Source organism: Pempheris klunzingeri, chromosome 14, assembly GCF_042242105.1.
Source record: "Pempheris klunzingeri isolate RE-2024b chromosome 14, fPemKlu1.hap1, whole genome shotgun sequence".
In the NCBI taxonomy this organism is placed as follows: domain Eukaryota; kingdom Metazoa; phylum Chordata; class Actinopteri; order Acropomatiformes; family Pempheridae; genus Pempheris; species Pempheris klunzingeri.
Window position 1 is genome coordinate 1,858,809 of NC_092025.1, and position 16,415 is coordinate 1,875,223.

Sequence of the window (16,415 nt, forward strand, 5' to 3'; positions counted from 1 at the left end):
GCCCTTTGAGGTGTTTGGTCCACCCCTCCTGTAAAGTGTAAATGTGGGCGGCATCACATCTCTTGATCATTAGAATGAAAGAGGAGCTTCTATTGATGTGCTGATTAAATCAGCTCTTGTCATGTGCTTCACTGATCTGATTTAAGAACAGGAAAATAAATCAGGACCGTCCACTTTTCTCCTCTGTGAGAAACATGGCTTCTTTTGTTTGCACTCAGATGCTCTTCACTGGTCTGGAAGCATCACAGTAGCATGTGATCACCTCATATGCTAACTGATACAGCAGTTATGAGATGGAGAAACTACTGTCGTACAGTAAACCTGAGCTTGTGACAGCATGTTAGTAGATATCGGCTCAGGAATGTGCTGGCATGTTATTTATAATTAGTTCCAGAGTACTTTTTTCTTCCCATGATTCAGTTTGTTTCCTGAGGGGCTCTTTGAAGTGTGTTGGCATACAAATGATTATAAGAATGCAGCTGCTGATGTTCAGTATCAGAATGTGATGGTTGTTCACCACAGTCTGTATAACGCACTCCTCTCTCTCTGGTTTCATGCACCGCTGTACGCACGCTGTGAGGAACTCTTAAATCTGCTTTTGAACTGGTTTTATTCTTCACTGATTGACAGTATTTGCTGGTCTGATTAGGAATACAATTATTAATATATAATTGTTGATTTAATAGCTGGTGTTAAAATATTAACACTATTTTATTATTAAATCATTAAATGTGTGCAAGATGCTGGCAGACTTTATCGCCATCTACTGGAAGTTTTATGTTACAGCTTCCAGCTCTGTGACAGACCTGAGAGCTCAAACGTCTGTGAAAATAAATCCATCAAGCTGAGGCTCATTTGACCTTCTATATATAAATAGGGAGAGGTTACACACTGGTCAAAGTATGAGACATGTTTTGTGTTTCTGTAGAGGTCAGAGCTGGGTTAAATCTCTCCTGCTCCCAAGCACCAACAGCTGTGTTTAAACTATCCAACATTAAACAGAAGTTCTAGATATGGAGAGTATGAAGGTCACGACTCATACTTATGATTAGGTGAAACATTCTCCTCCTGGTTATCCATCGTACTGCTGCAGGTGCTGTTTCAGCAAAAATACCTCAGCGTTTACAGCTTGACGTCGACATGAAACACTCACTGCTTTTTCCGGTCTTAAACACCATCACTTCATTTCTAATGTTTAGATGAATGTTCAGCTTTAGTATCATGATACTTTAACATAGAACTACAGAAAAACATTCTGTTTGTGTCTTGTACAATCCTTCACGCCTCCATACCGTTATCTCCTGGACTTTTGTTATCAGTGTGGGGTTCAGACACACACCTCTCTACTGTTGGTTAAGGATTTAAAGAAGGATAAACGTACCTGAACCACATATTCAGGTCTGATATTCATATCACATGTAACAAGAATCAGTATTTCAACTGATCAGAAATACTTTTTCAAAAACTTTTGTCAGTAAATTCATGTTAAGGAAAAGCTCTGAGGTACAAAAGGTCTACCTCTGTCACTGACACTTTGTTTCGGCACCTTTTCTGTGTCTTGACACGTGAATTTCTCCGGTGGGTGTGTGCTAAATAAAGTCTCTCTTATCTTAAAATCAAAATAGAATAAAATAAAAATATAGTTTGTAAAAAATATATTAGTTTAAAAATTGCAAAATAGACGTAGACAGTCATGTGTAATATATTTTTCATTTACACGAACAAAGTTAAAAAAGCTTTTTAAAGTTTTATTTATTTTTAAGTAAATGTGATCTGCACATTATCATTTAAAGATAATTCCCATATGGCCTCAGATGTAAATGCAGAGCGAGAACATTAGTTTTTGGAAAGTTGTTCACATTTTCACAAAACTGGTCTTTAAAAATCAACTTTACCTTCAGGGGGCATTTCTTAAATTTCTCCTTTGTCTCTGATAATAGTAGAGTTTTTGGGATCTGTTCTTCTTTCCTATTTAGACAACTGCCAGATGTGAGGCATTGCTCATTCATGTTATTATGGATGACACACACACACACACACACACACACACACGCACGCACGCACATCGACCGGGACAAACATCATGGTTCAGGTGGCCTGTGCTGAGGGATTTATGGAGCACTAGTGGCTGAAATATACCCACTCATTGTTCACCACACACACAAAATGTATATGAAGACAAATAAACCATTTTAAAGAGGTATTTTGTTTAAAAATAACAGTAGAAAAACTCTTCCAGCATTTTTTCCAGACGGTTCAACAACAATTACAGTTTACAGCGATCAAAAATAACATTTCATGAGTGAGCCTCTGTTACTTATCACATAACCTGTGTTCACTTCCACTGCACCAAATGTGTCGTCTTCTTCTTCTGGTTGGTACATTTTCAGGTTTCACTTTTTGAGCAGCAGATTTAGCTTTAAAACATGCATGTTTTTAAAAGGCTGGTAAGGCATTTCAATATTCAACATGTTGCTTTGGTTTGAAATGTAAATCTTCAGTGAGTGTCAGTGAGTTTGGCTAAATGTACCTTTTCTCTCTTTTTTCAATATTCTGTTAATTATTACAGCCACTTTGTTTTTTTCAATAGAAAAAAGAAAAAAAAAATCATGGTAATTTCATTCTCTTCCATGGGGGCTGGAGAGGCATCTGGGTGACAGCGATCAAAGCTTTGTACAGTTTGATAAAATCTACTCTACTATATAACAATGTCTGGGAGAGTGAGGTGGCCAGCACCTCCAGTCTCTGCTCTAGTAGCTGAACATCTGCTGCGTGGAGCCGCTCTGCTGCTGCTGGGGGGGCGGCTGGCTCTGGATGGGCCGGCTTGGCTCTGGGCCCTGATTATGGGCCTCCTGACCCTCCTGAGCACCCTCCACCACGGGGGTGACCTGGCTGCCTTCGGCCGCCTGTACGGGCCTCCAGGCCAAGGTTGGGGCCTCCAGCTGGTGGTTCATGGGGTTGACCAGAGTGGTGACGTTGATGAAGTGGGCGACTGACTGGGGTGCCGTACCTCCGCTGGGTCCCACCGTCTCTGGGACGAGTTCGGCAGGCCGGTTGTGGAGCATGGCGGAGCCGCTGACCGTGTCGAAGGTGACGGTGAGGATGGAGTTGTCCAGGGTGAGGGGCCGGTCGCTGGCCGTCAGGTGGCCCACGGCTACGGGCTGCAGGCTGGTGAACTGGGCGGGGGCGTGGCTGGTGATGGGCGTGACGGTGATGTTGGTCAGCCCCACCGAGCTGTTGGGTGAGGAGGCGGATGGAGCGCTGGGGTCGGCCAGGACCACCACCTGAAACACGGACGCACGGATATATGGATCAGTTCATTCAACATCACATCAGTCTGTCACTGATGACTTCATACGGGACAATGAGTGAAACCTACATCACTCTTTCAACATAAAACATTCATTCATTGATCTATTTATTTATTTCCCATTCATTTCTGCAGTTTTTCTGTATGTATTGATTATTTGCTTTATTCAGCAGCCACATAGTCTATAATAATATCATCATCATCATCATCATCATCATTTCCTGTTAAATCTTCAGTTCAATATCCATCATCCCTTGTAAGGTCATAAGTGCTGGTTAATGTGATGTTAAGATATAATCTGTCAATTTATCAGTTTTATTTAATGTATACCCATTTAGATTTTATTTAATTATTACCCTTTTCATTGCACTTTGATCATGTGACAAATGATTACGATATCCAACAGCTGTCAGTTCTCATGACTCTGTGCCACATTAAACAAAACAAGAAAACCAGGCTCCTTGGAATGTAGAGCCAGAATATTAATAGCATTGTTTTACAACAGAGTATATCATCACTGCTTCTTAATTATTCTGCTTGACATCAGCAGGTGCAGTCAGCTGCTGTCTTTGGGCATTTGGCTCCTCAGGAAGCAAAACTTCTGCCCATTTCTTGTGGTCTTTGAAAAAAGGAGATTGGACATGTTATTATGACAATAAAACAGTAACTTATGTAAAATCTTCCCGTTTACCTGTTGGATACTCTGCACAGCAGAGCTCGTCTCAGTCTCGTCACCAACAATGACGGCGTTGAATTCTACCATGGGCTCATGCCGCGGCTCAGTGAAGTCAACATATTCGTCGGACTCGGAAAGCTCCTGCTCAGCCTGAACTCTCTGCTTCTTCTTGGCGTTTCGGGACGGTCGGCTGGGCCTCTCCTGAGCCATGCCGTCTTTTTCCAGGGTCAGAGAGGGCTGAGGAGGGAGGTGACACATTTCATGAGAACATGAGGCGTTTTTCCACTAGCACCTACTCGGCTCGACTCGGCTAGGTCTTTAGGGTTCTCCACCAGGTGACAGTACCTGGTACCAGGTACTTTTTTAGTACCTACTCAGTCGGGGTTCTAAGCGAGCTGAGTCGAGCCAAAAATGTGACGTCACCAGACTGCAGGTCACTGATTGGCCAGGGAGTGACATCACTGGATGAGTCATGAGAGCGACTCGTTCACAAGAATCAAACCCGCCGTTTTTAAAACTGGCTACACGCAAACCAAACACTCCATGTCCTTAGTTGTGTTTGTGTCCCATACAAATGTCGCATACACTGGAGTTTTGGGCCGCCTTGCTATGACGACCCCACCCACGCTGAGGTGGTACGGTATTGTAATGGAAATCAACTGAAACCGAGTCGAGATGAGTAGAGCTAAAACTGTGTAATAGAAAAGCACCAATAGACATTGACAGGGTACACTAGATTTCACACAAGATGCAAAGGGATAATGGTGGAATAGACGTTAAGGCAGCACGTGAATGCCTCATTTGCAGCTCATGCTGCGGATAAACAGGAAGTATTTATATTTGCACTCTGACAGCTCTTTATGCATAGTTCTATATACACCACAAGGAAGTTAAGAGTATAAAGAGCATAATTTACGACACACAGACACACACAGACACACACACAGACACACACACAGACACACACACACACGGATATTCGGCTTTCGGGTGGAATTTCAGGATGAACCTAAAATGCATTCTAACCTTTCCAGGTGAACTTAATGTGACCTTCTCTAAACCTTTGAATGCACATGTCCAACTGTTCAGTGTCTCAGTACTTTCTGCACCAGCTGCTGTTCTCTAACAAGAAGCTTAACAGCAACAATCACAACAGGTTTGATCCATGAATCCACCAATACATTTCCTGCTTCAGTTAGAATTGGTATTTAAACAGTCCTCCTCATCCTGCTGTTCACATTCTGACATCATGAGACCAAGACGACACCTAACAGTTGATCAGCAGCACCTCAACACTGGAGGCTTCAAACAGGAAGTCCTCAGACGGAGGTGTTCACTGAGCTTAGAGGGTCACAGAGTGTCATCAGGAGGTTGGAACAGTGATACAGAGACTGGAAGAGTCACAGAAAGGAGAGGAGTGGACGTCCTTTGGCCACGTCCCAATTTACTGAGACACCGAAAATGTTTTGTTGTGGTATACCTACCACTGTTGGTAGATTTTCTTTCAATAAATTGTTTAAGATGAATAAAATTACCAGTGCATGCTTCTACTTAAATGCCCTACTTTCATGATATAATATCACTGTAGCATTCACTTTTTACATTTTCCATAAATTTCACCTGAAAGTCAAAGATCCCTAACTTTAGTGAGTAGTGTATATTTATACACACACAAAATCTGGTTTCAGTGTTTCACTGTCATATGCCTCAATACTCTGTTGTGAAAGAACTGATCTAACCTGTACGATGCCGATAGATGAATCATTGATTGCTGAATTCTCCTGAAGATCATCAAACTCATCGATTCTCACAGACACCACCTGGACACATGAAGGAAAACATGGCATTTCAAAAAGCAGCTGGCCTGGTGGTAAAACGTGGGTAGTTTCCCGACATGACTGTCCGGACTCACCTCAGGGTGTTTGCGTCGCAGATGTCGGTTCATGGAGGCGCGGGTGGACACCTTGGTCCCACAGAGGTGACACGACTGGGCCTCCACCTTCTCGTGAGTCAGGTGGACGTGCTTCTGCAGCATGTACTCCGTCAGGTACTTCTTATCGCAGGTCGCACATGTCCACGTCTTACCCACTGCAGTGAGAAAGAGGGTCAGTCCAGCATCCTGAAGAGACCTGACTTTACAGACTACTGGTGGAAGTTTATTACATTTATAGTTTGGACCTTAACATTTCCCTTCCCCTTGGACAGACTCTACTATGAAGATAGAGGGTTATTGCTCAAGTTAAAAATATACTGCATCAATAAATAACACTGATAACTTAGATCAGTGATTCCCAAAGTGTGGGCTGCGGCCCCGTGGTGGGCCGTGTAGGTACTGCAGGTCGGCTGCGAAAGGTCATTTAGAAATACATTTTGTAATTAAGTTTGAAATTTCCATAAAACAAATTGAGAAAACTAATAAAACAAAGCAATGGGAATTAATGTAAGTGTTACTCTTCGTTTATCTGACCTATTTTTGAAGCGGTGGCACGGCCATCAGATTCTGTGACCTGCACTGAAAGTTAGGTTGGTCGTCATGAGGAGTGATGTTAGGGTGACAATATCAGGGCGAGTCACAGAATCCGATGGGACGCCAAACATGGTGGAACACGGGAACGTGTCTTACATCTGTAAATGGCGGGGGAACAACGCATCACTGGCGGGAAAATGTTCAAATGGAGTGATGGCTGATCGGTAGCAAAAGAAAGGTGAATGGAGAATCAACCTAAGCAAGGGAATCATGGAAAGCAATGAAATATATCTAGGAAAACAAAAAGAAGGACTCGTAGAAAGTACGTACGAGTACCTATGGTTGGGATTTACAGGCGTGGGACCAGATGATGGTTTGTCTTCACGTTGATAATTATAGAAGTGTTTTATTAACCAGTGTCAAACAGCCAGGACACAGACTTAACAATTCACTATTGGCACTTAATTTGTTATATTTGTTGCTCTCTGAACTTCTCACTTGTGATAGCTAGCTAACTGTTAGCATTAGCTTTAGCATTAGCCAGCTAAAATGCTTTATTGACTGTTACACTTCATTTTGTTTAACTAAGACTTTATCTGTGTATTCAGTTCTATTTCTGTCTTGTACCTTCAACTTTTAGTGTTTTACAGTGAACATGTCCTTTAATTTTTTTTATTCTGGCTGCAGAATCAGATCCCGTCTAACCATAAACCTCTCCACCCTGGCCCCGAGCACACAGGCCGAAAAACTCCAAACTACAGGATGTTCAGCGTGTCATGTGACGGTGGGTGTAACAGATGAAGTGTGATTCCTCGGCCTGCTGGTGTCACATGAGACAACACTTGCCCGTGTGGATGAGCTTGTGTGTTTCTAGAGTCGTCCTTTCACTGAACGTCTTCCCACACAGCTCACACATGAAGTCCTTTATACCTGCAGGCAAAGAGTCACAGCAGTAAACACGCTGCAGGATCAACAGCAGCATGACGTCATTTCTCTGTTTGTTCTGTCTATTTATGAGACTTATGATGCACTACTTTTTATTTCCTCAGTGACACACACACGTTTTTACTAACCAGTATGCCTCTTGTAGTGTTTCAGCATGTTGACCTTTTGGGCAAACTTGCGATTGCACTCCTTACACTCGTACTCTTTGATGCCCTTGTGAAGCTTCATGTGGTGCCGCAGAGCGTGCTTGGTCTTCATGCCTGCACAGGAAAACACGCAATATGGCGACGTTCCCCAGTGCAGCTACAATGTGTGTTTATCGTGTCGAAAAAGTAATGAGGCGCCGCGGTGCAGCGGTGAGGACCTGACCTTTCCCGCACTCGGCACACAGGAAGTCTCGGATGTCATCGTGAACCCTGAGGTGCTCCTTCAGCATGTCCTTCCTCGCGAATGATTTGTTGCACTTATCACAGCTGTGGCTCTTCACCCCTGGATGATCACACAAACACACTTTCCCTGTTACACACCGTTTTCACACGTTTTATTCCTGATCAATCTAAATCAAACACATTTGTCACTCTTGTGTCTTGCCCTTGTAATGCACATATGAGAGGCACAGCATCTTGAGATACTTACGTCCATACCCAAAAGCATTGTGGATACTGTAGTCCACAACGTGTATCCCAAAAAGAGGTAAAAACACACCATGACAAACTCATATTTAATATTGACTTTTTTTGGTGTCCACAATCAAACCACTTTTTGACCACTAAGGCTCAAAGTGTCCCACCATTACGGTCCTTATATCCTTGGACCACTCAGACTATGTATTCATATAAAGATGCAGCAAAAAACTTGCATCATTATTTTAAAGAGTGAAAATAGAAAAGGGTTTTCATAAAAACTGTCGTCTAGCTCTACAAGGAGCTCCTCCAGATTCTGCTGTTCCCACACTGACACACTGACTGCGTTTCATGTAGAAAACACACAAGACAAATCAATCACCAATGTAGAAGATATGTGTAGGAACCATGACGGAGGCGAAGCAGCAGATCCATCTGAGTGTTGGTGTGAACGCATCAGAGTTTAGTGAGCAGAAGCACGACTTGTCCAGTCTGTCTGAGTGGGACACACACACACACACACACACAGATGGCAGGGCGTCGCTCACCAGTGTGGATGATCTTGTGCCTTTCCAGGTTACCAATACTATTGAAGATTCGGCCACAGATTTCACATGGATGGATGTACCTTTGGGACGGAGGAGCACACATGAAATGATTACAGTTCGTTTGTGGTGCAGCTTGTTCATTTCATGTTTCAGTTTCACTTTAAAATCACATTTTCTGCTTCAAATCAGACCATTTGCTTTCAGTTACAGTCCAGCTCTGGTACATCCTGACCTGAACCTTTTCAAGTGATTACACGCCATGTAAAAACACATCCCTGATATCTGGCTAAGATTTGACCTCCAACACATCTGTTTCTCTTCATCTCCATCTCACCCAGGGAGAGAAAAAAAAAAAAAAAGTGCTTCCACATGGACTCTCCTCATCAGCACACTTCCAGAGAGACTGTAATATTTTAACAGACCTCAGCTGACATTCTTGTCTCAAATGTTATCCATTATCTCAGGCCAAACAAACGGAGAATGAGAGGGGGGGGCAGGTTGTTGTCCCGCCTCCCGTGCTCTTACTTCTGCACTGCGGGGTCGGGCAGCTGCTCTCGGTGGATGACCAGGTGAGCGTTGTACGTGGCCTTCAGTGCGAAGCGTCGGTTACAGATCCCACAGCCGTAGCCTCTCTCCTTGTGCTGCTCCATGATGTGCTTCAGGTACTCTTTGCCCTTTGCAAATGACAACTAGACACACAGACGTGGGGGAATTTCAGTGACACTGTTAGTAAAATGAGCTCTGGGGACACATTTTATATTCTGTAACGTGCTTCAACCACAGCAGCTCTCTGCACTGTAAGCACGTGGCTCCGGACACAGAGGCTGCCGTGCTTGTTGAAGTCTGCAGGCCGTCTCCATGCCCGTTAGGACGAAGCTTACTTGACATTTCTTGCAGTTGTACTTGTGGTGCTCGGGGTCGTCTTCATCCTCCTCCTCCTCGGTGTCGTCGCTGTCGCCTGCTGAAATGCCGATCTTCTTGATGAAGCCCTCCCTCACCTGCTCGTCCATTAAGGCTATGTCCTGCAGCAAAAACACATCTTTGATTCAACTGTGTGACAGCTGAGGTCCAGAGGGAGCGTCACAAGCTAATGTGAAGAAACATGCATGATCCGAGGTGCTGTTTAACAACCACCGAGGTGTCTGCCATGTTTTAATTGTCCACAGGCTTCCTACAGCAGGTTAAGAGTCAAATTAAAGCACTTTCAAGGTACCTACACATCACATCTCCAGACCCTTTGTCATCACTAAATTGTTGTTACAAATGCAACTATAGTGGTATAATTAACTACTTGATAAAGTTCAGTTAGTATCTTCACAGGTTTATTCAGACTATTTACATATTTAAATTAGAAACATTTTGTGCACATGGCACCTTCTTCATTCTTTTACTTTCTCATTTATCCGATGATCCTCCATCTCAGGGAGGAGGAAACGACGAATGGACCATTTCATGAAAGATTTGTGGTTTACTTGATTGTGACTGTGTAGATGAGACACCAGAGCATTTTTGAAGGACGATATTTGAATTTGAGCACAAACCTCGTATATAAAAGCTGCTGAGCGACAGAGAAAAGTCTGTGCTGAGTTTTGTTCTGCATTAGTGAAAGACTCCTCGGCTCGGCGCCGTCTCACCTTGAAGTGAACGTGGATGTGATCTCGTAGGACGTCCACGCGGAAGAACTTGCGAGCGCAGATCTCGCAGGTGTACTTCTTATCACCGTGAGTCAACAGATGCTTGTTCATGTTGCTCCTGCAGGAGAACACCTGTGCACACAAACACGTCAGTGATGAAGCGCTCCTGAACACCCACTCTACATCTTCCAGCTTTTATGTGCAGTTTCTTGACCCGCTGACATGGGTGCCATTAGTTGTTGCTGCTGTGCAGGGTGCTCACCTTGCCACAGATGGGGCAGGGTGACGGCTCCTTCCTATACTTGGTCCCTTCTTCTCCATTGGCCTCCAGCTCCTCTCTCTTCATGTGCTTTGGTCCTGCTCAGATGCAGTGTGCTTTTAGTTCAGTGTAAAAAACGGTTGAATGACATGCTGCATTCTAACAATCTGATCCAGCTCTGGGTTGTTCTTAAGCAAATCCACCTGTAGTCATCTAAGATGTGAATCGTGCATCTAACCCCGACGGCGCCCTGTGGGACTCACCCACGCCGTGCCTTCTGTGGTGCTCCTGCATCACATCCTTGCGGTAGAACATCTTGTTGCAGATTTCGCAGGAGTAGAGCTTCTCGCCGTGCTTCTTCTTGTGCTTGGAGAGGTTGCTGTTGGTGGAGAAGAACCGCGAGCAGATGTCGCACTGGAACGTCTTGTCGTCTGCGGGAAGAAGAGGACGAGGTGAACGTGATGAGAGACGTGGAAACACAAGGAGACAACTTCATACTGAAGCAGTGTCCTACCTGTCCGGCAGTTGTGGAACTTTAAGGCATTTTCCAGGCGAAAGGACTTCTCACACGTGTTGCATTTATATTTGTACTCCTGGTCAGGCTGTTGGGGGGGCGGGGGGGGGTCATACAAAGAGGACATATAAACACATCAAGTAGCAGGGTCAGTAAACAAAGTGCCAGTTTTACTCACCATGTTCTTGCTGTGCTTATAAGAGATGTGCTGCTTTAGACTCTCCTTGCGGCTGAACAACTTGTCACATTCATCACATTTGAACAGCTTGTCACCTGGAGCAGATACAGGAAGGTGAGCTGGAGTTATGTCACCTTTCAGACAGAGGGAATGTATTTGACACTGCTCTCCACCTACCATGAGACCTGATGTGTCTGTTGAGGTTGCTGCTGTTCTGGAAGACCTTGTTGCAGAGGGAGCAGCGGTACACCCTCTTGTGCTCCCGGGCTTTGTGTCTCTTCAGGACTGGCCCGCTGTCTGGAGTGCTCTGCCGGCTGCTGCTCTCTGCGGCCGCTGGAGCCTCTGAGGGCACCGGCTCTGAGCTCTCCACCAGGGGCTTCACATCTGCACACATCAGGAATCCAACGTCAGAGAGAACTCTGTGATCCAACACTGACAAACGAGTAGTGAGATTAATAAAAATCTGATAATGGCGCACACACACACACACACACACACACACACACACACACACACACACACACACACACACACACACACACACACACACACACACACACACACACACACACACACACACACACACACACACACACACACACACACACACACGGGCAGATATTCTCTTGTTCCCTTTAAACATAAACATTAAATTTGATTTCTGAAGTTATTATGTTTCAGGGAGATAATATTTCACGACTGAACATAGAAATGCATTCTTTAAAATAATGGTAAATATAAGATATGAGACACACATTCCTTAGAATAATCAAGACCTAAAACAGCGGTGTGCCCCCCCACCAGCCGGTCAAGTTACAGTTTACAGCCACGTCTGTCCAGACTCATAATGTACGCACTGATATAGACTGTATATAAGATATGGAATTGAACGAGAGCTGCCGAGTGTCATTACTACAAGTTATCACTGACATGTTTGATTGCAGTGAATCATTTCCAGAGAGAAACGTGCTGTTTTCACTTGGAGCCTATTTTTACAGAGAAGCACAGAGGACTGATAGAGAGCTTCATCACGTGCTTCAGCAACAATCACCTGAAGCTCAAAACCAGCAAAACCAGTGCACTGGTGACGGAGCGCCAGAGGAACAGGAGCCGCCTGTCCTGCCAAATCAATAACAAACTGGACTCACAACATTGCTGTAAGTCTATTAGTGTGCGAGTTCACCGAGAGAAACAAGAAACAGAGTCTGAGTCCTCACGTTGGCCAGTAAAGCTGATTATGAACACAGAGTTGGAGCCATGACAGCAGGCAGAGCTTCAAACATGGACGCTGTTCCAAAGAAGCTACAGTTTGTAGAGCATGGACGCTTCACACACACCTTCAACCCAGCGGCAGAGATGATCTAAACCTGCCAGCACAGATTCAGTATCCGACCCAGTGAGAAACATGATCACAGTCTCCCCCTCTGTCACTGTTAAGGCACTGACTAATGGTGATGTCACAGTGACCTTTGGGATGTAAAATATCTTCACTTCATCGTTTTATACTGTTGGATATTTGTGTGTAACTGTGTCATAATTAGTGCACGGAGGCGCTGCGCTGTGGCCGCTGTTGCTGACGTGGAGGCATAAAACTCCATCAGACGACAGAGACGGTAGCAGCTGTGTGAGGCTGTGCTTCGGCCCAGCGGTGCTCTGAACTAAACGGTGACTACAGTAAGTTAATGTGCTCATGATGACGATTCTCACGTGCTGATGTTTAATGTGTCGCCATATTATTCACACGCTCGCCATCTTAGTTTATCATATTAGCACGCTAACACTTGACAATCAGCACTGAGCACAAAGTGCAGCAGAGGCTGATGGGAAAGTCAGTAGTTTTTAGTCACAGACCACAGCTGGGACCAGGTTTAACCTGCTGTGAAGGGATCACCAAAGTTATTACAAATCATCCTGAAGACGACACCAATGTCTGAACCAAATGTCATTGAAATCCCCAAATCATCCCGTAGCGGTTGAGATAAATGCTTGTGGTCCGACTGACTGACTGACAGAGACAAAGACACCTCTAGAGCCACACAGCGAGCGGCTGAGCTCTGTTCTCCGTAGATTACATACTGTCAGTCAGTCTGCTCTACAGGGACGCTTTTATTCAAGAGCCCCAAAACCAAAAACATTTGCAACATTTTCCCATCATGCCGTCTGACAGCCTCTTCAGAATGTGCCTGGACGTGACAGCGGTGGTGTAGAAACAGCAAAGGAGCACGTCCTTATTCGACCAGAGGGAAAAAGTGAGAGCAGTTATGTTTCTGAGTGTCTGCATTACATCACGATGTGGAATAATTAACATATTTGCTTTTACTGTGAGGATTTTCTGATTGTATGATTTTTGCTTGTTGTTCTGTGAGCGGCAGCAGAGGACAGTGAGCCTTTGTTCATTTAGGGACTGACACAAATCCTGATGTTTAGCGACCATGTCATCCACAAACTGGGTCCAGATATACAGAGAGCATCACAAAGCTCCGCTTTCAGACTTTTAAACACACTGCTTGCTCGAGCTCGGCTGTTTTTCCCGTCTCACCTCTGTTTTTGCTGGCGGCAGCTGTAGCTCCATGCTTGCGTCCCTTGGCTCTCCTCCCTCGGCCGTGCCCTCTTTTGGGGCCCGGTTGAGCTGCGGGGGGGTCCCCGTCCTCCTCGTCTGGGCCGCCCAGGCTCCCCTCTTGGGGCAGGAGTGCGTCGCCAGGAAGCACCGTTAAGGTCTTGGTCTCATTGAGATGACTCAGCATGTTACCTGTGAACAACAGAGGGGGCAATGTGCAAACATGTCCCAGCACTGCCTCAGCATAGACATGTTTCAGAGGGGAACACCACCAGAGTTCACTCCAGGTGGAGGAGGACAACAACATTTCTCACATACACTGACTGGAGGTGATGGAGGTTTTCAGTGATCTCACCTGCATTGTTTTCTTTAGCCACTGGGGGCACGTGGGCTCCAGTCTTCTCCGGGGTGTCTGTTTGAGCAGATGAAGACGTCACATCTGAGTAAGAGAGAGAAAAACAACTACAAGGTACAACCCACACTGTCGCCAAAGCACCCTACGACAGCACCCGTGCTGGGATGTCATCTACCTTCTACAGGAGGTGGTGGCTGCAGTGGGGGCTTCAGCACGGGCTTCTCCATCTTCTTGGCATAGAAAGCTCCGTACCAGACCCTCAGCTCCGTTCCTGGCAGCACATCCTGGGAAACACAGCGGCGAAGAGCACACCAGGCTTTTAGACATGAGTGGGCTGCATGGCTAAATGTGTCGTTGAAATGTTGGACCGGCAGCAGCAGCTCATGTTTGGGACGGATGCAGCTACCTGGGAGGTGTTGAAGAACACCTCATCGTCCTGCTGGTAAGCAGCCAGGTTCTGGTGCGTGTGGTCGGCGGCAGGTCGGACCAGCATCATCCAGTTGCAGTCTTCTTCACTGCTGGAGTCAAAACACACCACCATGCCATCCCTCTGGAAGATCTGTCCGAGGAAGGATGGAGGATTAGCAAGAAAGGAAGAGCTGAAATGACAAAAGAAAACTACCGCGTGTGTCGTCATCAGGCTGCACCTTCAGAGGGAACGCTCCTTCCTTCTCCAGGTGGGGGACCCTCTTAGCCTCAAAGGGCCCAAACCGAGTCCTCTTGACCAGCCGGCGGAGGACGAACACCCCCTCCGCCCCGTCGGCCACCTGTCTGATCTCCAGGCTGTTTGGTAAAGACGACCTGATCCGGGACCAGAACAGTTTAGTACGGCTGACATGAAGCAGCACAAAAAGTCTAAAGTCATTTCTATGACTTCCTCATGAGTTCCTTCACTACTGAAGATACAAGTTCAGCATGAAACTTTAAGTAGCAGAAAGTAAACATCTGTAATGAGCGGCTCACTCACACCATCTCTCTTCAAGGTCTGTGACATTAACAGACCTGAACAGACCTCCAGCAGGAGGATAAAGGTCAGGGTCAGCTTACAATGTCAGAAAACTACCAGCGGATGGGTGACACTCACCGGGCCCGGCTGAGGACGAAGGAGTCCTGGACGGTCACCAGCGGTCCCAGCTCAGGACACTCAGAGTCATGGTACTGGCCACAGTCCTCACACCCTGCAGCACACATCACCACAGCTGTCACCACGGCCCAGCCTCACACTTCATCATCTACTGTAGCAGCTGGATTCATACTCACAGATGAACTCATCTGGCGTCTGCTCAGCCATTATGCCAACCTGCAAACAGAGGAGAACATAGTTTCTGTCACTAAGAGGAAGCAAACGGGGATCAGGAGCTGCAGCCAGGTCCTGCTGACCGTCTTTAACATGTACATCTACATGGAGGAGGCACTTTTAAGTGCTTGTTAGAATGTGAGTGAACTTCCAAGCCCGCAAACAGGTGTAACATGGCAGAGCACCGGGCTCCCTGGCCGATCAGAGCAGCATCATGACAACACGGGCTGCTTTCGGGTAGAAGCGGCAGAGTTGGAACATGCATATTAACGTATGCAGTCCGGGCGGCAGATGGGATCCAGGATTTGAGTCGCTCCCAAACTCTAGCCGGGTTTTAACTCCGATCTGAGCGGCTCCTCTTCAGTAAAATGCAACAAAGAACAGTCGGCATGGCGGATGGACCGGAGACGCAAACCACCAAACCGGAGTCGATGCTCTTCAACGCCGAGCAGCGAGCGGCGGAGACGGCTCCGCGGGGCCCGGGGGGGTCCGGGCACCCCAGCTGCACCTCCGCTACCGAACTGCGGCGCCATTTAGTAGAAAGTCGATGTATATTTAAGGGAAAACACGTTACCTTTTCTGCAAGAGACCCTTCATTTATCGAATCCTGACTCCGGGTTCCAATCCGCTCCAGAAACGGCGCAGGACCGGAAATGAACCGCGCCCAGTGCATTGTGGGGGCTGTAGGCTCTTCAGAGTCGCAATGAAGCAGCTCAATCAAGCATTAGTTAGGCAACTAGAGTTTGTAGTGTAGTTCATTTGAGTAAAATATAAAAATGTAAATATTAAAATATTAAAAGTTCTTATTTTTCTCTTCTAATTTCCACAAACCTTCTTTAGATGCTACTTATTTCAGTATTAGTATAAATTAGACCCAGATTAGCCTCGATCCAGCTCTGAGTGACTTTTAACTGGCATCTGTATTCTACATGGCACCGATTTTACTGTCCAGCACAGCAGGATGGAACAAATGGCCCCTAATCCTTTTCACAGGATCACTGTCACTGATGCATTAATCTGTGAACACTGTGGTGGAACTGGTGGAGCTGAAT

At 45.8% G+C, this 16,415-nt stretch overlaps 1 protein-coding gene across 1 annotated transcript; it reads right to left on the reverse strand.

Annotated features, from left to right (window-relative positions):
* Positions 1-2,216: 2,216 nt before the first annotated feature.
* On the reverse strand, positions 2,217-16,036 carry prdm15 (PR domain containing 15). The gene is made up of 24 exons (XM_070843309.1): positions 15,938-16,036; positions 15,327-15,366; positions 15,151-15,244; positions 14,714-14,867; positions 14,473-14,625; positions 14,242-14,350; positions 14,067-14,150; positions 13,694-13,903; positions 11,332-11,538; positions 11,155-11,249; positions 10,977-11,064; positions 10,726-10,893; positions 10,466-10,560; positions 10,204-10,335; positions 9,451-9,591; positions 9,095-9,258; positions 8,570-8,649; positions 7,768-7,887; positions 7,527-7,658; positions 7,300-7,383; positions 5,899-6,074; positions 5,726-5,806; positions 4,002-4,223; positions 2,217-3,284 (listed from the first exon to the last, which is right to left on the reverse strand). The coding sequence occupies exons 1-24, from the start codon at positions 16,034-16,036 to the stop codon at positions 2,751-2,753; spliced, it is 3,462 nt and encodes a 1,153-aa protein (XP_070699410.1). The 3' UTR covers positions 2,217-2,750.
* Positions 16,037-16,415: the final 379 nt, after the last annotated feature.

Excerpts from the sequence above, each read along its gene's own strand:
- prdm15 (XM_070843309.1), bottom strand. The coding sequence starts at position 16,036 with ATGCACTGGGCGCGGTTCATTTCCGGTCCTGCGCCGTTTCTGGAGCGG. Across the intron at positions 15,367-15,937 it reads AAGGGTCTCTTGCAGAAAAG|GTTGGCATAATGGCTGAGCA; the intron begins GTAACGTGTTTT and ends CTCTGTTTGCAG. Across the intron at positions 4,224-5,725 it reads CATCTATCGGCATCGTACAG|CCCTCTCTGACCCTGGAAAA; the intron begins GTTAGATCAGTT and ends CTCCCTCCTCAG.